Source organism: Oncorhynchus nerka, linkage group LG28, assembly GCF_034236695.1.
Source record: "Oncorhynchus nerka isolate Pitt River linkage group LG28, Oner_Uvic_2.0, whole genome shotgun sequence".
NCBI lineage: Eukaryota > Metazoa > Chordata > Actinopteri > Salmoniformes > Salmonidae > Oncorhynchus > Oncorhynchus nerka.
This window is the reverse complement of record NC_088423.1, coordinates 71,001,864-71,027,504: the sequence shown is the minus strand read 5'-3', so window position 1 is coordinate 71,027,504 and position 25,641 is coordinate 71,001,864. Positions and strand designations below refer to the sequence as shown.

General features: G+C 41.6%; 1 protein-coding gene across 1 annotated transcript in view; it reads left to right on the top strand.

Moving 5' to 3' along the window:
* Positions 1 to 25,641, top strand: part of vat1l (vesicle amine transport 1-like) — a 33,327-nt gene that overhangs the window by 3,812 nt on the left and 3,874 nt on the right. The window contains exons 5-8 of the mRNA XM_065013071.1: positions 4,257 to 4,360; positions 7,601 to 7,656; positions 7,801 to 7,995; positions 24,002 to 24,085. Of these exons, the coding sequence (XP_064869143.1) occupies positions 4,257 to 4,360; positions 7,601 to 7,656; positions 7,801 to 7,995; positions 24,002 to 24,085 (439 nt within the window). The remainder of the gene's footprint in view (positions 1 to 4,256; positions 4,361 to 7,600; positions 7,657 to 7,800; positions 7,996 to 24,001; positions 24,086 to 25,641) is intronic.

Below are 25,641 nucleotides of genomic sequence, written 5' to 3'. Positions count from 1 at the left end.
CATTCTGAATTTATTCTGAAGTGCTTTAGAAATGCACACATTCAACCAAGCTTTCCTCTTGAGTTCCTTTCTTAAGGAGCCTAATCCCTGGTTCCCCCTCAGTACTTATTGACAGAGGGAGAATACTGTCTGCCTGCATATCACAATGGTAGTAAATACAGCCATATCAGAGGGAGAATACTGTCTGCCTGCATATCACAATGGTAGTAAATACAGCCATATCAGAGGGAGATTACTGTCTGCCTGCATATCACAATGGTAGTAAATACAGCCATATCAGAGGGTGAATACTGTCTGCCTGCATATCACAATGGTAGTAAATACAGCCATATCAGAGGGAGAATACTGTCTGCCTGCATATCACAATGGTAGTAAATACAGCCATATCAGAGGGAGAATACTGTCTGCCTGCATATCACAATGGTAGTAAATACAGCCATATCAGAGGGAGAATACTGTCTGCCTGCATATCACAATGGTAGTAAATACAGCCATATCAGAGGGAGAATACTGTCTGCATGCATATCACAATGGTAGTAAATACAGCCATATCAGAGGGAGAATACTGTCTGCCTGCATATCACAATGGTAGTAAATACAGCCATATCAGAGGGAGAATACTGTCTGCATGCATATCACAATGGTAGTAAATACAGCCATATCAGAGGGAGAATACTGTCTGCCTGTATATCACAATGGTAGTAAATACAGCCATATCAGAGGCCTGCAGAATACTGTCTGCCTGCATATCACAATGGTAGTAAATACAGCCATATCAGAGGGAGAATACTGTCTGCCTGCATATCACAATGGTAGTAAATACAGCCATATCAGAGGGAGAATACTGTCTGCCTGCATATCACAATGGTAGTAAATACAGCCATATCAGAGGGAGAATACTGTCTGCCTGCATATCACAATGGTAGTAAATACAGCTGTCTGCCTGCATATCACAATGGTAGTAAATACAGCCATATCAGAGGGAGAATACTGTCTGCCTGCATATCACAATGGTAGTAAATACAGCCATATCAGAGGGAGAATACTGTCTGCCTGCATATCACAATGGTAGTAAATACAGCCATATCAGAGGGAGAATACTGTCTGCCTGCATATCACAATGGTAGTAAATACAGCCATATCAGAGGGAGAATACTGTCTGCCTGCATATCACAATGGTAGTAAATACAGCCATATCAGAGGGGAGAATACTGTCTGCCTGCATATCACAATGGTAGTAAATACAGCCATATCAGAGGGAGAATACTGTCTGCCTGCATATCACAATGGTAGTAAATACAGCCATATCAGAGGGAGAATACTGTCTGCCTGCATATCACAATGGTAGTAAATACAGCCATATCAGAGGGAGAATACTGTCTGCCTGCATATCACAATGGTAGTAAATACAGCCATATCAGAGGGAGAATACTGTCTGCCTGCATATCACAATGGTAGTAAATACAGCCATATCAGAGGGAGAATACTGTCTGCCTGCATATCACAATGGTAGTAAATACAGCCATATCAGAGGGAGAATACTGTCTGCCTGTATATCACAATGGTAGTAAATACAGCCATATCAGAGGGAGATTACTGTCTGCCTGCATATCACAATGGTAGTAAATACAGCCATATCAGAGGGAGAATACTGTCTGCCTGCATATCACAATGGTAGTAAATACAGCCATATCAGAGGGAGAATACTGTCTGCCTGCATATCACAATGGTAGTAAATACACAATGGTAGTAAATACAGCCATCAGAGGGAGAATACTGTCTGCCTGCATATCACAATGGTAGTAAATACAGCCATATCAGAGGGAGAATACTGTCTGCCTGCATATCACAATGGTAGTAAATACAGCCATATCAGAGGGAGAATACTGTCTGCCTGCATATCACAATGGTAGTAAATACAGCCATATCAGAGGGAGAATACTGTCTGCCTGCATATCACAATGGTAGTAAAATACAGCCATATCAGAGGGAGAATACTGTCTGCCTGCATATCACAATGGTAGTAAATACAGCCATATCAGAGGGAGAATACTGTCTGCCTGCATATCACAATGGTAGTAAATACAGCCATATCAGAGGGAGAATACTGTCTGCCTGCATATCACAATGGTAGTAAATACAGCCATATCAGAGGGAGAATACTGTCTGCCTGCATATCACAATGGTAGTAAATACAGCCATATCAGAGGGAGAATACTGTCTGCATGCATATCACAATGGTAGTAAATACAGCCATATCAGAGGGAGAATACTGTCTGCCTGCATATCACAATGGTAGTAAATACAGCCATATCAGAGGGAGAATACTGTCTGCCTGCATATCACAATGGTAGTAAATACAGCCATATCAGAGGGAGAATACTGTCTGCCTGCATATCACAATGGTAGTAAATACAGCCATATCAGAGGGAGAATACTGTCTGCCTGCATATCACAATGGTAGTAAATACAGCCATATCAGAGGGAGAATACTGTCTGCCTGCATATCACAATGGTAGTAAATACAGCCATATCAGAGGGAGAATACTGTCTGCCTGCATATCACAATGGTAGTAAATACAGCCATATCAGAGGGAGAATACTGTCTGCCTGCATATCACAATGGTAGTAAATACAGCCATATCAGAGGGAGAATACTGTCTGCCTGCATATCACAATGGTAGTAAATACAGCCATATCAGAGGGAGAATACTGTCTGCCTGCATATCACAATGGTAGTAAATACAGCCATATCAGAGGGAGAATACTGTCTGCCTGCATATCACAATGGTAGTAAATACAGCCATATCAGAGGGAGAATACTGTCTGCCTGCATATCACAATGGTAGTAAATACAGCCATATCAGAGGGAGAGATATACAATGTCTAAATACAGCCTGCATATCACAATGGTAGTAAATACAGCCATATCAGAGGGAGAATACTGTCTGCCTGCATATCACAATGGTAGTAAATACAGCCATATCAGAGGGAGATTACTGTCTGCCTGCATATCACAATGGTAGTAAATACAGCCATATCAGAGGGAGATTACTGTCTGCCTGCATATCACAATGGTAGTAAATACAGCCATATCAGAGGGAGAATACTGTCTGCCTGCATATCACAATGGTAGTAAATACAGCCATATCAGAGGGAGAATACTGTCTGCCTGCATATCACAATGGTAGTAAATACAGCCATATCAGAGGGAGAATACTGTCTGCCTGCATATCACAATGGTAGTAAATACAGCCATATCAGAGGGAGAATACTGTCTGCCTGCATATCACAATGGTAGTAAATACAGCCATATCAGAGGGAGAATACTGTCTGCCTGCATATCACAATGGTAGTAAATACAGCCATATCAGAGGGAGAATACTGTCTGCCTGCATATCACAATGGTAGTAAATACAGCCATATCAGAGGGAGAATACTGTCTGCCTGCATATCACAATGGTAGTAAATACAGCCATATCAGAGGGAGAATACTGTCTGCCTGCATATCACAATGGTAGTAAATACAGCCATATCAGAGGGAGAATACTGTCTGCCTGCATATCACAATGGTAGTAAATACAGCCATATCAGAGGGAGAAGAATACTGTCTGCCTGCATATCACAATGGTAGTAAATACAGCCATATCAGAGGGAGAATACTGTCTGCCTGCATATCACAATGGTAGTAAATACAGCCATATCAGAGGGAGAATACTGTCTGCCTGCATATCACAATGGTAGTAAATACAGCCATATCAGAGGGAGAGGCAGATTAATAAGCCTTTCATCTCTGTGGCCCCACATTCCTCTCAGGATCAAGAGAAAAGCTAAATTAAATAGGTCTTAAGTCGCTCCTTTTATAATATGCAAGGCCATGAGCATCATAAGACCGACGAGCAGTTTAGCCAAGCAGGCGGTCAGACCACCAGGCAGAAAGGAAGGCTATAGGACCCCTTGATCAGAACATGCCTCTCATTCTTTCTTTCACATTTGTGCTCATTAAGTGAGTCATGCCAATGCTTTTAATAATGTATCACTTGAAATCAAGAGTGGAATCTGATGGAACAAAGGGCTGATCGAATTGTCAATAAAGTGGATTGTTTAGTATTTGCTAAAAATATATAAATGTAACTATTGAAATCTGAACTAAACATTGAATGACTAATAGATCGTCTGATGAAGCCTGTAGTTGAGGCTGTCTGTAAATGAGGAACGTGTTGATTCTCGTTAATTGAATTTCCTGTATTTGGTAGGATCTCTCCAGAGGGAGTGGACATCGTCCTGGACTGTCTGTCTGGGGAGAACACTGGTAAAGGCCTCGGTCTGCTGAGGCCTCTGGGAACCTACATCCTCTACGGTTGGTGTCCTATCAGGATGCTACTCATAAATTTGCTACATTGTGCCACCAGTATCGCACATAAGACTCTTGAGATATGATGTGGTGTTAGCCTGTGAATGATGAAGTATCTTGAGTGACATTTTTAATTTAGAAGATTTCAAACTTACTGACAGGTATTGTAAATAGGTTAGGCACCATTGTACCTGTGCTATACTATACATATACACTGCCTTCAATAAGTATTCACACCCCTTGACTTATTCCATATCTGTTGTTTTACAGCCTGAATTCAAAATGGATTAAATAAATTAAAAAATCTCACTCATCTTCACACAATACCCCGAAATGACAAAGTGAAAACATGTTTTCAGAAATGGTAGCAAATTTATTCAAAATTAAATACAGAAATATCTCATTTACTTAAGTATTCACACTCCTGAGTCAATACATGTAGCGGCAGGTAGCCTAGTGGTTATAGCGTTGGGCCAGTAACCGAAAGGTTGCTAGATCGAATCCCCGAGCTGACAAGGTAAAAATCTGTTGGTCTGCCCCTGAACAAGGCAGTTAACCCACTGTTCCCTAGTAGGCTGTCATTGTTATTAAGAATTTGTTCTTAACTGACCTGCCTAGTTAAATTTAAAAAATTTAAAACATTTGGCAGCAATTACAACTGTGAGTCTTTCTGCAAACCTGGATTGTACAATATTTGCCCATTTATTCTTTTAAAAAATTAGTTGTTGATCATTACAAGACTTCCCATATATTTTCAAGCAGATTTAAGTCAAAACGGTAACTTGCCACTCAGAAACATACACTGTTTTCTTGGTAAGCAACTTCAGTGTAGATTTGGTCTTGTGTTATTTATTGTTGTCCTGCTGCAAGGTGAAGTCATCTCCCAGTGTCTGGTGGAACAAGGTTTTACTGTAGGATTTGCCTGTGCTTAGCTCCATTCTCTCTATGTATTCTGTATTCTGAAAAACTCCCCAGTCCTTAATGATTACAAGCATACCCATAACTTGATGCAGCCACCACTATGCTTGAAAATATGGAGAGTAGTACTCGGTAATGTGTTGTATTGGATTTGCCCCAAACATAATACTTTGTATTCAGGACAAAAAGTTAATTGCTTTACCACATTTTTTGCATTATTACTTTAGTGTCTTGTTGCAAACTGGATGCATATTTTTGAATAGTTCTGTTCAAGATTCCTTCTTAGTATTGTAGAGTAACTACAATGTTGTTGATCAATCCTCAGTTTTTTCCTATCACAGCCATTAAACTCTGCAACTGTTTTAAAGTCACTATTGGCATGGTGAAATCCCTGAGCGGTTTCCTTCCTCTCTGGCAACTGAGTTAGAAAGGACACCTGTATCTTTGTAGTGACTGGGTGTATTGATACACCATCCAAAGTGTGATTAATAACTTCACCATGCTCAAAGGGATATTCAATGTCTGCTTTTTATTAGATTTTTTACCCATCTACAAATAGGTGCCCTTCTTTGCAAGGCATTGGAAACCTCCCTGGTCTTTGTAATTGAATCTGTATTTCAAATGCACTGCTCGACTGAGGGACCTTACATATTATTGTATGTGTGGGTTACAGAGATGAGGTAGTAATTCAAAATTCATGTTAAAAACTATTAATGCACCCAGAGTCCATGCAACTACTTACACTACTTAACCAAAAGTATGTGGACACCTGCTAGTCAGACATCTCATTCCAAAATCATGAGCATTAATATGGAGTTGATCCCCCCTTTGCTGCTATAACAGCGTCCACTCTTCTGGGAAGGCTTTCCACTAGATGTTGGAACATTACTGTGGGGACTTGCTTCCGTTCAGCCAAAAGAGCATTAGTGAGGTCGGGCACGGATGTTGGGCAATTAGGCCTGGCTCGCAGTCTGTATGGACTTCACTTTGTGCACAGGGGCATTGTCATGCTGAAATAGGAAAGGTCCTTCCCCAAACTGTTGCCACAAAGTTGGAAGCATAGAATCATCTAGAATGTATGCTGTAGCGTTAAGATTTCCCTTAACTGTATCTAAGGAGCCTAGCCTGAACCATGAAAAATAGCCACAGACCATTATTCCTCATCCACCAAACTTTACCGTTGGGACTATGCATTCGAGCAGGTAGCATTGTCCTGGCATCCGCCAAACTCAGATTTGTCCGTTGGAAGGCAAGATGGTAAAGTGCTCTTCATCACTCCAGAGAATGCATTTCCACTGCTCCAGAGTCCAATGGCGGTGAGCTTTACACCACTGCAACCGACGCTTGACATTGCACATGGTGATCTTAGGCTTGTGTGCGGCTGCTAGTCCATGGAAACCCATTTCATTAAGCTCCTGACGAACAGTTCTTGTGCCGACGTTGCTACCAGAGGCATTTTGGAACTCGATAGTGAGTGTTGCAACCGAGGACAGACGATTTTTACGCGCTACGCACTTCAGCACTCAGCGGCCCCGTTCTGTGAGCTTGTGTGGCCTACCACTTCGCTGCTGAGCCGTTGTTCCTCCTAGACGTTTCCACTTCACAATAACAGCACTTACAGTTGACCAGGAAAGCTCTAGTAGGGCAGAAATTTGTTGTTTGTCTATGGAGATTGCATGGCGGTGTGCTCGATTTTATACACCTGTGTGGCTGAAATAGCTGAATCCACTCATTTGAAGGGGTGTCCATATAGTTTTGTAATAATAGTGTGTGTGACTTGTTAAGCACATTTTTACTCCTGAACTTGTTTAGGCTTGCCATAACAAAGGGGTTGAATACTTGTTGACCCAAGACATTTCAGCTTTTCATTAAAAAAAAATACAAAAATGCCTAAAACACAACAAAATGTGGAAAAAGTCAACAGGTGTGAATACTTTCTGAAGGCACTATGACATAGCTTAGACCACAAATATTTTTTAAGTTTCTTGTAAGATCTAGGCTCAAGCTCTTTCACCTTGTCTAAGGACACTTAGAATACAGATGGTCCTATTATTTATCGGTAATATCCCTCCATCTACTCAATAGTCAATCTGGACAGTATGACAGTTGTGGAGTTGTAACACTAGTGCGGCATGAATCAATTAATGGTATGACGGTGAACAGAGTTCATTTACTGTGCCAGGTCAAAAGGAGGCAACCACTCCTCCCCCACAATAACCCCTCTTCACCTCACGGCTCTTTACGGTTCACCCATCACTTCAGCCCAACAGTTAACATCGCCACCCTGTCTCTCTCTATAAGCTTGTGTCTTTGTTTTTGTGTTTTCAGGCTCATCAAACATGGTGACCGGGGAAACAAAGAGTTTCTTCAGCCTTGCAAAATCTGTGAGTCAGAAATGCTGAGTCTTTCACTGAGTTTACAGAATGGAACAGTCTGTTTTAATATTTATCGGGGATTCATTACTTACAATGAAACACAAATTCATTATTGGGGTCAGTGATGTGTGTGTCTCTGGTTTGACTCCCCAGTGGTGGCAGGTTGAGAAGGTGAACCCTATTAAACTCTACGAGGAGAACAAGGTCATTGCTGGATTCTCGCTGCTCAACCTCCTGTTCAAGCAGGGCAGGTGTGGGCAGGTGAAAACGGTGGTGGAGAAACTCTTCTCCCTCTACAACCAGAAGAAGATCAAACCTGTGGTTGACTCCCTTTGGGCACTGGAGGAGGTAAGTGGACAGCTGGTGGGCAGGAACATTTCCCTGAACACATCTGGCATGATGTCTTTGACTACTATACAGCCAATCTGGGAATGATCCACACGGTCACTAAGGAAACACAGATGGGTAGTAGGAAAGTTTTAGAGAAGGTGGTATGGAAACATCTTGGATGGAGTGTCATCTGTTGTTTGTCACTGTTCCGCTGTTAGTGGACATTGATTCGGCCCACAGATGGCAGGTGGGCCGTTGAGACCAGTTGCTTGTTTTGATGGCTGCAGTTATGTGACGTTCACATTCACGCCCACATGAATTCCATACATCAATCTCTCCATCTCTGCCAGTGCATCTCTCTGGGTGTCTGTTTTCCTCTTTCTGTTTCTACACCGTCACCAACTCTGTTTGTAAAGAAACACAAATGTGACATTTGGGTGTTTCACACATTCTGCTATTTCTGTGGACTTGATAGTGGAGCTGCTAGTGGTTAGCAGGCAGCTCAGCACAGAGGGTCATAGAGTCATTTATTGAGACAACACTCCTGCTGCTATGAGGTAGATGATTGGTGGTTTAATTATTCACAAGATCCCCTGCTGATAGAACAGTGAAAGGCTTTTCCTCTCCATTCATATTACTGGTGTTTACACTCAGTTATATTTCTTTATACAGATATATATACAGATATTGACCAAAATCTGTTTCAATTGAAAAAATGTACAGACAAATTGAACGATTTCTGTCCTTCCTATCGAATGTCTGAAACACTACTGTACATTTCATTTATCCATTCCAGGAAATGTGAATAGTTTCTCTGGTAAGGCATGGTATGTTGTTATTTGAGTAGAAACAGTCAAGGAGATACAGTGTGTCATGTAATTGAATTGAATTACATTGTGTTGGTCAGGTGGCCAGTTCAAGTCACAGAGCCGACCTCTCTGATTCAGAGGGGTTGGGTTAAAGCGGAAGTAAAGTTGTGGTTGTGTGCACTAGACCAGTGGTTCCCAAACTTTTTATAGTCCTTTACCCCTTCAAACATTCAACCTCCAGCTGTGTTCCCCCTCTAGCACCAGGGTCAGCGCACTCTCAAATGTTGTTTTTTGTCATCATTGTAAGCCTGCCACACACTGCCATACGATACATTTATTAAACATAAGAATGAGTGTGAGTTTTTTGTCACAACCCGGCTCATGGGAAGTGACAAAGAGCTCTTATAGGACCAGGGCACAAATAATAATAATTAATCATTTTGCTCTTTATCTCACCATCTTATATATAAAACCTTATTTGTTCATTGAAAATTGTGAATAACTCACCACAGGTTAATGAGAAGGGTGTGCTTGAAAGGATGCACATAACTCTGCAATGTTGGGTTGTATTGTATTGGAGAGAGTCTGTCTTAAATCATTTTCTACACACAGTCTGTGCCTGTATTTAGTTTTCATGCTAGGGAGGGCTGAGAATCCACTTTCACATAGGTACGTCTTTGCAAAGGGCATCAGTGTCTTAACAGCGCGATTTGTCAAGGCAGGATACTCTGAGCGCAGCCCTATCCAGAAATCTGGCAGTGACTTCTGACTAAATTCAATTTTTACAGTTTTCGATGAGGCTCTCTTGTTCAGATCTCAGTAAGTAGACTGGAGGCAGGGCATGAAAAGGATAACGAATCCAGTTGTTTGTGTCATCCGTTTCGGGAACATACCTGCATAATTGTGCACCCAGCTCCAGTGCTTCCCTATATCACATTTGACATTGTCCGTAAGCTTGAGTTAATTTGCACACAAAAAATCATACAATGATGGAAAGACCTGTGTGTTGTCCTTGTTAATGCAGACAGAGAACTTCTTAATCATAGCCTCAATTTTGTCCCGCACATTGAATGTAGTTGCGGAGAGTCCCTGTAATCCTAGATTCAGATCGTTCAGGCGAGAAAAAACGTCACCCAGATAGGCCAGTCATGTGAGAAACTCGTCATCATGCAAGTGGTCAGACGAGTGAAAATGATGGTCAGTAAAGAAAACTTTAAGCTCATTCTCAATTCAAACAAATGTGTCAATACTTTGCTCCTTGATAACCAGCGCACTTCTGTATGTTGTAAAAGTGTTACATGGTCGCTGCCCATATCATTGCATAGTGCAGAAAATACACGAGAGTTCAGGGGCCTTACTTTAACAAAGTTAACCATTTTCACTGTAGTGTCCAAAACGTCTTTCAAGCTGTCAGGCATTCCTTTGGCAACAAGAGCCTCTCTGAGGATGTTGCAGTGTACCCAAGTGGCGTCGGGAGCAACTGCTTGCACGCGCGTAACCACTCCACTATGTCTCTCTGTCATGGCTTTTGCATCATCAGTACAGATACCAACGCATCACCAAAGTCCATTTGATGTAACAAAGCTGTCCAGTACTTAAAAAATATCCTCTCCTGTTGTCCTGGTTTACAGTGGTTTGCAGAAGAGGATGTATTCCTTAATTGACCCCCCATAAACGTAACGGACATATACCAGGAGCTGTGCCAGGCCCGACACATCTGTTGACCCATCCAGCTGTAACGCATAGAATTCACTGGCTTGTATGCGAAGCAGTAATTGTTTCAAAACATCTCTTGCTATGTCACTGATGCGTCATGAAACAGTGTTGTTTGATAAAGGCATTGTCTGTATAGTTTTCTTTTGGCCTTGTCCACCAGCATTGTCCCAGCCATATCCGCGGCAGCAGGTAGAATTAAAGTCCAACGTCCCTGTCTGTTGTTAGGTGCTTTTCCCGGGTAAGGAGGCAGTAGCTCTTCGGCTGCGTCAGATTCACAACTGTCAGTGTCCATGCTAGCTGGTCTAACAACAAATGTAGAATTACTGATGCTAGCATTGGATGTGCTCGTGGAAGCAGAACGACTTGTGTCGTTGACAGGTGCAGGTGTAGTACTGCTGGTAGTAGCAGTACTACCAGTAGAGCAGGTATGTGTCTCTATGGACACGGGCCTTACTTTTTTAAACTATTTATCCATTTTTGAGCAAGCGGAATGAGCAGCAGCTACTTTTGGCTACATACGGACCGTTAGTGGAATTCCCACAAGAGAGAAGCAGCTAATGTGATTGGATGTTAATTATTTGACTAGGCTACCTGTATTTGACATTGTGTTGTTATTTTGCTGAACACTAGATGATTTAATTTTATTTTTGGCAGTGAAACGAGGCTACTTATGTGAGGAAAAACCTCACCCAAATGTATAGACCCGTTGAAAAATATAAATGGACTGTTTGAAAATGTGAAATAAATAAATAAAATGTGTATATATATATATATATATATATATATATATATATATATATATATATAATATATTATTTTTTTATATATATATTTTTATATTTTTTATATTTTTTATTTTAAATGTGAATCACTGGCTGGTTTGGTACATGATTCTGTACAGTACACTCTTAGAAAAGGTTCCAAAAGGGTTCTTCAGCTGTACCCATAGGAGAACCGTTTTGTTTCCAGGTAGAACTCTTTTGGGTTCCATGTTGAACCCTCCTTGGAAAGATCATCTCCTTTGTTTTGTTGACATTGAGTGAGAGGTTGTTTTCCTGACACCACACTCCGAGTGCCCTCACCTCCCTGGAGGCTGTCTCATCGTTGTTGGTAATCAAGCCCACTACTGTTGAGTCATCTACAAACTTGATGATTGAGTTGGAGGCGTGCATGACTACGCAGTCATGGGTGAACAGGGAGTACAGGAGGGGGCTGAGTACGCACCCTTGAAGGTCCTGGGTTGGCGTGGTTACATTACATTTACATTTAAGTCATTTAGCAGACGCTCTTATCCAGAGCGACTTACAAATTGGTGCGTTCACCTTAAGACATCCAGTGGAACAGCCACTTTACAATAGTGCATCTAAATCTTTTAAGGGGGTGAGAAGGATTACTTTATCCTATCCTAGGTATTCCTGAAAGAGGTGGGGTTTCAGGTGTCTCCGGAAGGTGGTGATTGACTCCGCTGTCCTGGCGTCGTGAGGGAGTTTGTTCCACCATTGGGGGGCCAGAGCAGCGAACAGTTTTGACTGGGCTGCGCGGGAACTGTACTTCCTCAGTGGTAGGGAGGCGAGCAGGCCAGAGGTGGATGAACGCAGTGCCCTTGTTTGGGTGTAGGGCCTGATCAGAGCCTGGAGGTACTGAGGTGCCGTTCCCCTCACAGCTCCGTAGGCAAGCACCATGGTCTTGTAGCGGATGCGAGCTTCAACTGGAAGCCAGTGGAGAGAGCGGAGGAGCGGGGTGACGTGAGAGAACTTGGGAAGGTTGAACACCAGACGGGCTGCGGCGTTCTGGATGAGTTGTAGGGGTTTAATGGCACAGGCAGGGAGCCCAGCCAACAGCGAGTTGCAGTAATCCAGACAGGAGATGACAAGTGCCTGGATTAGGACCTGCGCTGCTTCCTGTGTGAGGCAGGGTCGTACTCTGCAGATGTTGTAGAGCATGAACCTACAAGAACGGGCCACCGCCTTGATGTTAGTTGAGAACGACAGGGTGTTGTCCAGGATCACGCCAAGGTTCTTAGCGCTCTAACGTGGTTACACGTGACCTGCAGTTGTGAGGCCAGTTGGACGTACTGCCAAATACTCTAAAATGACATTGTGGCTTATGGTAGGGCAACATTAAATTCTCTGGCAACTGCTCTGGTGGACATTCCTGCAGTCAGCATGCCAATTGTAAACTCCCTCAAAGCTTGAGACATCTGTGGCATTGTGTTGTGACAAAACTGCACATTTTAGTGTGGTCTTTTCTTGTGCCCAGCACAAGGTGTACCTCTGTAATGATCATGCTGTTTAATCAGCTTCTTTATATGCCACACCTGTCAGGTGGATGGATTATCTTGGCAAGGGGAAAATGCTCAATAACAGGAATGTAAACAAATTTGTCCACAACATTTCAGAGAAATAAGCTTTTTGTGCATATGGAACATTTCTGGGATCTTTAATTTCAGCTCATGAAACTTTGGACCAATACTTTTGTTCAGTAAAGATCCTTGTTTGCTTGGTTTATTGTTTTTCCTGTTGATCCTATCAGGTGTTGTGGTGGGAAAGTGACAGACTGACTCCCCACTATTCTGCATGGTTGTCATGGTTTCAGAAGTTGATCCATCCACAGCATTCTGCAAAGTCATGCCAGGGATGTTGGCACCTTTAAATGCTCATACCAGAATAGGAAAGAAAGTGATTGAGGAATTTAAATCCCTAATTACAGATGTATCACACTTATATGACATACTGTAATAAGTTATCATTTTTTTCCAATCAAGATTTTTTATTTGGAAATAATTATCAAAATATTTGCCGTGAGGTCACTGTCTACGAAATCAGTCATCCGAATAAACTTGAAATAAACAAATAATGACAGTCAGTGGAATAAATGCTATCCTAGCATGTCAGCTACTTTGAGTTGATAAATTGACTTTTCTAAAAGGCTTCCCTATCTTAGTTCTGTCCATTAGAAACATTATTGACTTACGGGCTTTCAGAGTGTTGACTAAACCTACAATCATTTTACTCTGGGGACTGCATGTACTTGTAATACTATTGACAATGATATTACTCCTCGTGTGCAACAATAGTGCAGGCCTGAGTTGGTCAGAGAGACATTCTGTATCCATATGGTCCCTTTCCATCAGGAGACATAATGTGATGTGTGATGAATTGAGCTCTGTCACCTGAATGCAGAACCACCATTCCCCAGACATGGTTCTTATTAATCTCTGCTGTTCACATCCCCCAAGAGGGCTCTTCAGAACACATGTTTTCTATCTGGAAGCCTCCACCACACAGAGAGTCATGTTTTGGATGTGAAGGTGTGTTCTGCCTTATGCCGTCACAGCATGGAAAAGTGTCATTTAGAAAGTCAGGGAGATTAGTACCTGCTGCTCCATACTCATCATAAGATGTAATAACATACTAGCTATGTGGTCTGTATCACCTGACTGATACGTCTGCAGACTCCTCACTGCCTGGAGCAAAACTACTCTGCTAATCTTGAGGAGACTGCAGCTGGTACCGCAGAAGAGGGCGAGAGAATGTAAGGGCTGAGAGAGAGAGATAAATTAGTGAAGGTTAATGAGAAAGCAAGGGATAGTGGAGGATAGTGTTGTGAGAGGGAGAGGTTTGAAGGAGGCTTCAGTGTTGTAACATTTCACAGCATCGCTCACACTAAAGCTCAGCCCTAATAGTCATCCTTGTTTATGATCCTACTGTTCTGCTTGGAAACAATACCAGACCCAGAGGGGGAAATAGATGAGTTGGCCATGTCTTCTCCAAGCAATGTGAATCTTATTACCTGTGTTGTGGCCATGCTTTCTGGATGCCATTTAACCCCCTGAGCTGAAGATGATTATCTGGATACTTTCTATGACAGCAACAGTCATCATTCAACACCAGTGTGGCCAGGGGCCTCACTGTGATTGTTTGGTATGGTCCTCGACTACTGTGGAACAGAAGGTAATGAGGGAACTCATGCACCATCTCCCCGTGACGTCCTGACCAGGGGATATCATTTTGTTCTCCACAGCCTCTTAAGGTCTCTAGACTCGGATTTGTTTTGCAAAGCAATATATCAAAACGGGTTTGCACAATGGAAATCAAGTTTACCTATAAGGCTTTTGTCTTGGAGAAAGGCAATGATGTGTTTCTGTCTTTTTTTCTTCCTCTGCTTTGAAGAGTGGCTTTGAAGCCACAGATTTCAATTACTACAAACTATTTCTGAACGCCCTGAGCATCACAGAGGCAATTCTCTCCTGTGTCCGTGAGTCAAGTGATGTCCTGGAGAGGTCCATAATAAAGTTGAGGGGGCTATTAGAGGAATGCAGCCGGAGAATGCACAAAGCTCCCCCCTAGAGATGCACATCAACCAGCTGTATCCTGCTCCTCCAAACAAGTCAGTCTTTCACAGCACTCCAGGAAATGAACACCCCTCCAGAAACACAACTCTAGTATGCTTTATGCTGTGCTGCTCACTCAGGGAAGAACCCATTTTTACCTTGGGCCACATCCATTTGTCTGTTGCCTAGGAATTGTCAGTGACCTGACACCTGAATGCATATCGGTTGTTTTCGGACAGTTGTTTACTGTTGTTGCAGAGCTCTCCCTCCCAACCAGCCTGGCTGTTCCACTCTGCTCCCTGACGCCTCAGATCTGGCATTGGCAGGAGGCAGGCAAGGCAGCTCTGGACAATCTGATTTATGGTCCTCTCAGACAGCACTTGTTAAAACTCAGCACCAGCAGTGTTTTCCCCTCACCAGCCTATCAGGCAGAAGGCCATTACTGACACTGGCATTACTCAGGATGTACTACCACCGTAGCCAGGCTACAGATAACCCAAGCCTCAGTAGATTCACTAGTCCACCTTGTCCTGGAAATATGTTTCGATTTCTCATTAATGAGACTGTCATGGTTAAAGTCTGCTGAGTTGGCACCTACATCTTGTGTAACACAAGCTTGAACCACACTTTCAATGCTTTAATGCTGTCGTCTGTATCCTATCTGTATCCTATCCTACAGCCGAGAAGTATTCTCAACACAGCACCTTTTCTGTCGCTACTTGTTGCCCAGTGGACTCCTGCTCAGCTGTCTCGTGTCACTAACTGAGCTACAGCATTAGTATTACGTGGTTGTATATCACGGCACAGCTCTCGGTTTGGCCACACCAGATCTGGCGTTACCTCCCCGGCTGAGCCAAGCTTGGCACTGTTGCCATAGGAACTAAGGCCCTGCATTGATAAATAGGCCGGAATGTAGCCAGGGATCTCTCCGAACGTGGGGGTGGGAAGAGAGTGACCAGGCTGCCACAACCTGTTATGACACCCTAGAGACATTTTCACTGACCAGTGACCTGTAGGACTGTGAAATCTATCAGCAGCATGTGGGTTCTCTGACACACTGAAATGAGCCGTGCTAAGACAGGCATGTATTATGGGTTGTTATCATTGTTAGCTACTGATTCCACCACATGGTCTGATCATTCCTGTTTATTCCAGTGATTCAAATGGCTGTTGTCATCCACCCCATGTTTGCTCTGGTTCCTGCACCTTTCTATTACCACTATCATGTAAATGAAGGCTCTTAAATCTTGGCCTTAGCTACGCTTGTTGATTTAATTACCTCACACCTGGCAAACCTGGCCTGTGTAAGACAGCATGATGAACACAGTCCTCTCCTCTCGTAGTAGGCAGTAAGCTGAATGTGCCCAAATGGCAAAGGAACTGAAGCCCCCAGAAAAGGTTGTCTGCTGTTATCTGTTCATCTGTAATACATGGAGGAAAATGGATGGCTGACTCGTATTGGTGAATTGTTCATAAACATGTGAAATGATAGACGTTAATGTTATTCATCAGTGTGCAGTCCAACTGATTTGCAGAGATGAATTGAACAACATGTAAACGGCTGTAAATAACTAGATAATAACACTGTGATTCCTAAACCCTATTCACTTTGATTAAATCTATTTTTAATAATGTATATGCACAGCATTGGAAATATGAATTTCTGTATCACTTGACTGAGTGGACTATTTTCCTCTGCATTGTTAAATGTGTCAAGTCAAGATATCTCAACATGTGTCCATCACAGCACACCGTGTTTCCTTCAGGTGATCGACGGGAGCTTGTGAATTTTCTAACTATAATAATAGCACATCAGAATTTCCAGAATAATGACAGTTTCTCTTTTGCTCCATTAAGAAGTCTGAAATGTCACTTGTGATAATGTCACTTATGATAATGCACTTCTATATTTTGTGGCTATTAGCAGTCCTTTGGGTATTTCCAATCCACAGATGTGGTAGACATTTTTAGATGGGATCTCTTTATTTCTGCTGACAACATCCCAATTTGAAGACTATTAGTACATTTTCAAAAAGACAAGCTTAGCTTTCCCACTCAGTACTGTACTATATTTTTCATATGCACTTACAGGAAGTATTTACACCCCTTGACTTAAATTTTTTTTTTTTGTTACATCCTGAGTTTAAAATTGATTAAATTGAGAATTTTTGTCACTGATCTACACACAATACCTAATAATATCAAAGTGGAATTATGTTTTTCTAAATGTTTAGTAGTGGTGGCTGCATCATGTTATGGGTATGCTTGTAATCATTAAGGATTGGGGAGTTTTTCAGGATACAAAATACACTCAATGGAGCTAAGCACAGGCACAATCCTAGAGGAAAACCTGCTTCAGTCGGCTTTCCACCAGACACTGGGAGATTAATTCACCTTCCAGCAGGACAATAACCTAAAACACAAGGCCAAATATACACTGGAGTTGCTTACCAAGAAGACAGTGAATGTTCCTGAGTGGCTGAGTTACTTGTCTAGAAATGATTAACAACCAATTTGACAGAGCTTGAAGATTTCGGAAAAAAAAAAAAGTCGTCAAAAATTGTACAATCCAGTTGTGCAAAGTTCTTAGAGATTTACCCAGAAAGACTCACAGCTGTAAACGCTGCCAAAGGTGATTCTAACATGTATTGACTCAGTGGTGTGAATACTTATGTAAATTAGATATTTAAAAAAATATATACACAAAAGTTTGGGTCACTTAGAAATGTCCTTGTTTTTGAAAGAAAAGCTATTTTTTTGTCTATTGAAATAACATCAAATTGATCAGAAATACAGTGTAGACATTGTTAATGTTGTAAATTACTTTTGTTGCTGGAAATGGTCAACTTTATGGAATATCTACATAGGCGTACAGAGGCCCATTATCAGCAACCATCACTCCTGTGCTCCAATGGCACGTTGTGTTAGCTAATCCAAGTTTATAATTTTAAAAGGCTAATTGATCATTAGAAAACCCTTTTGCAATTATGTTAGCACAGCTGAAAACTGTTGTTCTGATTAAAATCAAGGACGTTTCTAAGTGACCTCAAACTTTTGAACGGTAGTGTATATTTCTAAAACCATGTTTTCACTTTGTCATTATGGGGTATTGTGTGTAGATGGGTGTGAAAAAATGCTATTTAATCCTTTTTGAATTCAGGCTATAACAAGAACATGTGGAGTAAGGGGTATGATTACTTTCTGAAGGCACTGTATTTTAAAAGGAACATATGCTTTGTCCTCTTACTAGCACACCATAGAACAGCAGTCTTGCCAAATTCAATGAAAACCTACTTTTGTTGTTGTGGGACAATGATCTGAAAAGAACTTGGCCACACTGGCCACCATAAACACATTGAAGGTCTTGGGAACCCACATCCAGTTTAATCTTCTCCATGTCAGCATTTTCCTTTTCAGATTTTAGAGTCACTCTAGCTCACATGGTGACAAGATTCTGTTATTTGGTGGCACAAAGGGAGGTCTTTTTTGCATGGTGAAAAAATATTTTCCCTTCTAAAGCTTTTGTAACACGGTTCTATTGATGCTATGGCTTTGGTTACCTCTCTTGCTCTCAAGCAATTTCCTATGCTACAAACATCTGTCGTGGAAAAATTCTTACACAGGGGACACTCAAAGTCAATCTTAAATTAATCATTGTTTATTGTCAGCGCGCTGGAGAGGTTCCAACCAACTCAATGCACCATAGAACACATGTCTGTCAGAAGCTTTTCCTGGGCAGTCCCAGCAGTTGTCTTATATACAGCTATACACAGACAAGTTATATTTGCATGATTTAGCATAATTAATTAATCATTATCGTTTTGTTTCATTCATGGGACCGACCAAAACTGTTTCATAACATGTGACAGACCAACACCTCATGAGGCTTCTCCTCTCTAAGCTGAGACCTTAACTGAGATATCGTTTGTTCGTTCTCAAAACAACGTCTGGGCGTACTGCCAAATTGCAGTTACTGATAAGAGGAGGATTTGTTCAGTCAACCACTTGCATGAACACAGACATTGGTTTATATAACAGCACATGAATAGAACACAGGAATTAGTTATAAGCACAAACATTCAAATTCCCATTACACACCTCCGCCTGAACCAGCTATAATATGACTGACAATGTAATCGTCTTACTCAGAATTTCTGCCTTTCCTGTCATTTGGGGTCTTGTTGGATGTTGGAATCTATTAGAAGTTGTGACAGTAGCTGTGTGCCTAGAGATCGATCTCCTGTGTGAGGCTGGTGTGGGATGCCGTTGCCTTTTCCTGCTGTGGGAGGAGGATCTGTTCATTAACTAGCTGCCCACATTCATCTGGGAGGACCGCTCTCTGCTAACATTCAGATTACAGCTGCCTGATAAAATGTTAAGTAATTTATCAAGCCTGACAATGCTTTTTCGGAAAGGGCCTTCTGATCCTCATAGGCTTGGCACTCACCGGTACGACACATCACAATGCTACTTCTGGCATGGTCTCAGAAAGGAATTCCAAGATATGACTGTTTAACATCGCAGGGATACCACCGGGATGCAGCCATACCTGGTTGTGTAAGCAGAAGCTTTTCCGTACATTTTCCAAGTGAGTTCTTTGAAGTCCATTCTGAAGTTATTTTTGTGGTTTGTTGGTGAAATGAGTTGTGCAATTGTCAGCAGTTGTGGGAGGACAGATACTGTAGCTGTCTATGGAGCTCTCTTTGATGTAGTCTTGGGAGGATATCGTGCAGCATGTGAGTTTCAGCTTTGTATGAGCGAGAGAGAGAGAGAGAGAAAGGGAAAGGTGTGTTTATGAGATGTTTTGTATTTTTCCTAGGAACCCTGTGCTCTGCTGTCAGTGAGGTTTGGCGTGAAATGCAGGGTATTCTCTGGATCCACAGCCCATGAAGAGCCTCATTAAAGGGAAGTGGGGTGGCGAGCCAGGGGAAAAGACTCCCGTTGCTTGTGTGCGTGGGATGAGAATTCAGGGGGCGTTGGTTAGTGTAAATGCTGAGCCTGGAAAACGGTTCTCGCCTGGGTGGAGGGTGTGTCTTCAGAATGGAATGAAGGAAAGGTTGCCTGGATACCCATGTAGCATTGCCTGTCTAACTTGGAGTGTCTTGGCCAATTAGGGTGTAATCGGGATCTAGACAGGGAGTACAGTAGGGGTTCACCATGGATAAAGCATGGCGGAGCCTCCTTGCTGGTTCCCAGATATGTGCCTGCTTCACAATTTACCCCCTACCGACTCTCCAACCAGCCACAATTCTCCATCATTGTTAATTAACATCACATTAACAGTCCCTGACCTGCTTCTGCTTTAGGCTATGTCATTTCTTTTAGCTAAAGAATGTTTTGGAAACAATGGGATCCAGACAAAGAGGTACATTGTCTGTGTGTACCATGGTAATGAGAACAGTGATATAGGCCATCCACGGTCAACATCTCTGAGGGGTTGAACTATTCCCATGTAGTGATTATGTTTGATCCCCATGAGTTTTAATGAGCGAGATCAGAGAGTAATCACATTACCCTTTTCCATGAAACCCCTCTACCTTCCAGCACAGTTATTGAATGACTTTATAGTATACATCATTTCCAATGCAGTAACTCTGATAATGGCTTTGAACACAGGAACAAACACTGGCACAGACTGCTGGTTCACAGTCTGGATTATGTTGTTCTGGTTTCATGCTTGAGTTCCTTCCACCCTCCTCAACCCATGAAGACTCAATGCCCTTAAGCCTTCCGCATGCGAAATGAACGAGTGTGCTTGCATACTCCATTAAAAGACCTTTGCTTGAAAAATTAGAAAAAAGTGTCAATACTACTGTTTGTCCATCTTGAGACGCCGTAGCCACTTCCTCAAAATAGACAGAATAATTTTTTATATTTTTGCCAAATCGCGCAATTTTACATTTAACTAAGATGTTATGTTCAGTATATCTCAAGTGAATAAATTTGCATGAAAACGATTTGTCTCTCATCAATTAACTGTTTGTTGTCATTCAAGAATCCCTAATGTTGACCAATCATCGACAAAGGGGCGTAGACTTCGGCTTGCCTCAAGATATTTTTTGTGTGCACAAACATGCCGAACAAAAACGTCACAAAATGTTGTCATAATATATGGACAAACTGTTCCAAACTGTTTCGGATGGGAAGCATGCAGACACCTTAAATCTAGATCTTCTTTAACAAAGGAACCTAAAGATTAAGAGATGGGGGGTGGAGATGAGGTTGGGGATGGATTAACCATGTAAGGTGTCACAGCCGTCCAAACCAACACAACTGTCTCACATTGAAAGTACTCTGTTTGCAGTGGCTTGTAGGAAAATGCTGAGGCAATATTTGTCAGAAATGGAGGGATTCACTGAATCACAGTAACTGTATGACCTCACAAGGCTGTATTTATGATCCCACTTTTTCCCCATCACATCATTTATTTACTAACATCATAATTTATGTATGGACAGGGATTGGTGCACCTACCTGGTAGAAATGGTTTTCTCATGGTGTACCTACTGAGTACTGTCTGGATAGCACGCCACTTGGATATCCCAAGGCAAAAAATATTTGCCATTCAAACTGGATAAAATGGTCTCATTCAAATACATTTTAGATTATATCAGTTTTTAGTCTTGAAAGAAAATAAAAATAGTTATTGTTCCAACTTCAAACATCGGTGCTACTCAAGTCTGGTAAATCCTGTTGGAGTTGTAGGAGAAATAACATGGGGATTAGATCTAATTCCACAACCCACCAGGTTGGAGTGGCTCACAGCTGCCACTACTAAAGCAGCCAGTCTCCACTTTGAGTCAATGGTCATTGAAAACTAATTTTTAACAAGCTATTGTACACTGGGATATTCTGTGTGGCTGAGTTAGTAAGCATGTATTAGATTTATGGTGAACATTATGAATGATAATTATTCACATGCTGATAATTGTTTACCTACAAGGGAGGGATGTGACTCAAGGCTCTACGCTGACCATTTTTACAGGGAGCACATGAAATTTAAGAGCGCAATTAAAAATATTTGAGGTAACAAGCAGTTTTCTTTGTAGTAATGATGCAAGCGTATACTCCGTGGCACCCAGGGCCTGCTGTACAGTGAAGGAATCATTGCAACAATTATCATCTGGGTGATTTTATTTTTATTTCCAGGTCACACAGCAAAATATTTAGGTAAGTAAAATGGTCACACTGTAGAGCCATGTGACTCATGTTTTCCATTGCAGAGTGCATCATGTTGAATTACGCAGAGCCTTCTAGTGCATCTCCCCGTATTTGACTGCAGGATTGTTCATGGTACATTGATTTTCCTAATTGTGTTCTCAAGTGGGTTTCTGGTAATGCAAACACTACTGCCATTAGAAATGACCAGGGATGAATGAAAGGAAATTAGAGATCTATCCAACCCAGAGGGGAATGAAACAACACACAATCAGGGAAAACACAATATGTGCTCAATGGATTTCGGAATCATTGTAGAAATGTTACCGCTGATACATTTCCATGCTAAAGATATTACAATAATGTAATGGGTGCCTACTCATGACTCTCAGTTGCTTCCTTTCAAAACATTCAAAGACAATTGCTCCATTATACGGATATGACTTTGAAAATGCACAGTGCCTTGAAAGATATATTTTGAACTACTCTCTCAGTGATGCGTTTTATTGTGCTCGCCAGGCCATGGACTGCTGTAAATGGATTCATTCTGCAGTAATCACACTGAGCATAGAGGCAATATCCCTGAGATGCATCAGGGCAGACTGGTCTCAGCTATCCCTTCTCTGCTGTACGTAGCAACAGGTGATGGGGGGCATGGGGAGTGGTGTGCTTTGAGCACTGAAACATTGGGATTGGTGAAACGTCACCACATAGAACAAAGAGTATAGAGGCAGAGATGCAACTTTAAAATGGAGTCTGACAGTAAGGTAAGAATACTTGGAAGGGCAGCCCTAAAGTGGTCTCCAGTGGCATTGACTTAGAGGAGGTAATCATTATAGGTCATCTCATCATGCTATATGTCATACTGTGAAATGGTGTGATGAAAAGTATTGGCGTGGCAGGGTTGACCTCCTTAGAAGTAGGAGGAATACACTTGCAGCACCTTTTTTTTTAGGCGGGCGGGGAGCAGTTCCAATCATCTGTAAATGTCATGAGCTCTGACGGAGGGTTTGGGTATTGACTGAGTCTGGCTAGATGAAGGACAGGGACGCTAATCTTCTCCGGCCATGTATATCAATTCAGAAAAGCCACCAGACCACGTCACGCAATATACAAATTACAGTATTCTAGAAATGACACAGATTTTTTCAGTCCTGTGAAATGGTGTGATGATCGTCATGCTTTGTGCACATCCTGGCTGTGTTAAATGTGTGCTGGCTCTGATGACTGACTGAATGATTATACAGTGACCTGCACTGATTTATTTGAGGGAGAACTGGTGTGTGCTTCAAGTTACTGTCTGTCTGGGAAGTGGAATGTTTGACCTCTCACTTCCACCCAGCTGAATGAACAGGCAGTAACCTTTTAAAACATGGCCCTCAGCTTAGCACATGTAGCAACTGTTCCGCTCAGATAATAACACTCTGATCATTCTAAATGAGAGCATGTACTGACACTGGTCGTATGATTGGTTGAGTTTGGAATCTGAACACCAATTAGTTGTGGTTGTTGGCTGTAATTTGTTGGGCTGTGTATAAAAATTGCACCATGGCTAACCCTATAAAACAACAAATTTCACTGCACCTATACGTTTTTTTTAAACACTCTGTGATTTAAGAATGTGATTTTTAGCTGGCTCCTATTATAAGAGTTTGGATGGAAGATGCTGTTAAATGTAGTTTTGAAGTTGTTGTGATGAGAAATGCAAACCCTTATCACCCCGATTGCAAAGTCTACTCCTCTGTGCACATACTCCTCTGTGCACATGTGTCACACTCTGTTGCTATGTTTTTCATGGGCTTGCTGTGTCACCACTGCCACCTAATGTGCAGTGCCTAAAACTGCATACACTCTATTCAGAAGGTCACATACAGCTCCCAAACAAAATCACAAGCTGTATTTTGGGGGATCGAATGTCTAAACTATATGGTATATATTGTTATTACTGACATTGATTTTATGTGACAGTCAGTATTTTGTCTGATTTGTTATTGTGTTTGTACCCCAGGTAAAAGAAGCCATGCAGAGGATCCACGACAGAGGCAACATAGGAAAGCTAATCCTGGATGTGGAGAAGTCTCCCACTCCTTTGGTAAGTACACAACCCTGACCTTTTTTTCTACAAAAACAAGTTATTAATAAGTGGTCTAAAATTGCACATGCATTCAACCAGTTTGAAAATCCTTGAGGAAAAGGGAAATTATTAAATAGCATCATGACTCACCACAGTGAGCAATTTATCCCTGGAAAACTCTTGGCCAAATCAACACATGGTTAGGTTTGAGGTTCCTAGATAAAACTGAGTCTGATAACAATGAATATGATATCTTCCAATGGCACTGGTTTCTATAGTGACCCATGAATGTCAGCTTCCCCATTTGGAGCAGCAAACATAAGAAACAAAAGCCTGAGCAGCGTTGACAAAATGTAGATTCAATGTTGATACTTTTAAAGTAACTGTCCAGTAAAACCCCATCTCAAACTCTTTTAATTGTATTGAAAAAAAAGCAAATGTAATGCTTGAAATTTGCTTGGGCCATATGTGATTGGTCCAGCAGCTTTTGCCTTTTTGTTTTTATTCTCCAGTGGGGTGAATGATCATTCTTGAGATAATGGGAGGCACGTGCTCAGTAATGCACACTCACTGCACACAAGCAAGATAGCTAGCACGCCGAGCAATCCACAGCTGGTGTTAGCAAAAAGGACAACGCCTATGCAACAACTATCTCACCTGTCACTTCTATTTCAAATGATGTGGTTTGTATAGGTAGACCACAATTAAAAGACCCAAATGTTGGACAACAGGATGATTTTGCGAGACAGTTGCCTTCATGAATTAAAACATTTAGCAGCACGTCCCCATCCCACCCAGATGTAGCCTATTGAATATCATTATAGAATATGCATAAAATGCATCCTCCAATTACAACATCTACCTATGGCCATACATATTGTCTCAAGAAACATTTATATTTTTAATACCCTCAAACACCAAGTTAGGCATCCCTCGTTTCAAAATAGGCCATGGCATCATCACTGTCATAAATGAATGATAATTCTTCACATTTTACCAGTGAAATGTCCAAACTGCGTCTGCATGCCGATCATTTGATCTCAAATAGTTTCATGGTAATATGTATTTATATCTTCGTGAATTCCTATTTAGTGGGCAAATTAGAGCAGATGGTGTTAAACTTCATAGCCTTTCTGTATTTTTTTTTTTTTCAATCATAGCACATTCTGGCGCTGTTGAGTTTTGGCCGTCTGATCATTTTGGGGGAATATTCAGTTTACCATCCTAAAATCTCATAAGAAATTAAGTGGTATTTTTGGTGTAACAGTAATGTTATACTATGCTATTATATTTGGTTTTGTTATGTAGAATACTAATCCACTGGCACACACTGATTGAATGAACGTTGTTTCCACGTCATTTCAATTAAATGAATTGACGTCTGTGCACAGTGAGAATGAATCATTATGTGATCTTCTAAGACATTGATTCAGCTTTGATCTAACATGACTAAATGAGCACCATTGTGAGAAGTAGCAGAGTAATGGCAGCACTACACCCCTGCAGTCCGTTGACCAAATAAGTAATTGAAGCGCACCTAGCCTACGCCTTTCGAAAGATTTGGTGATGCAGAA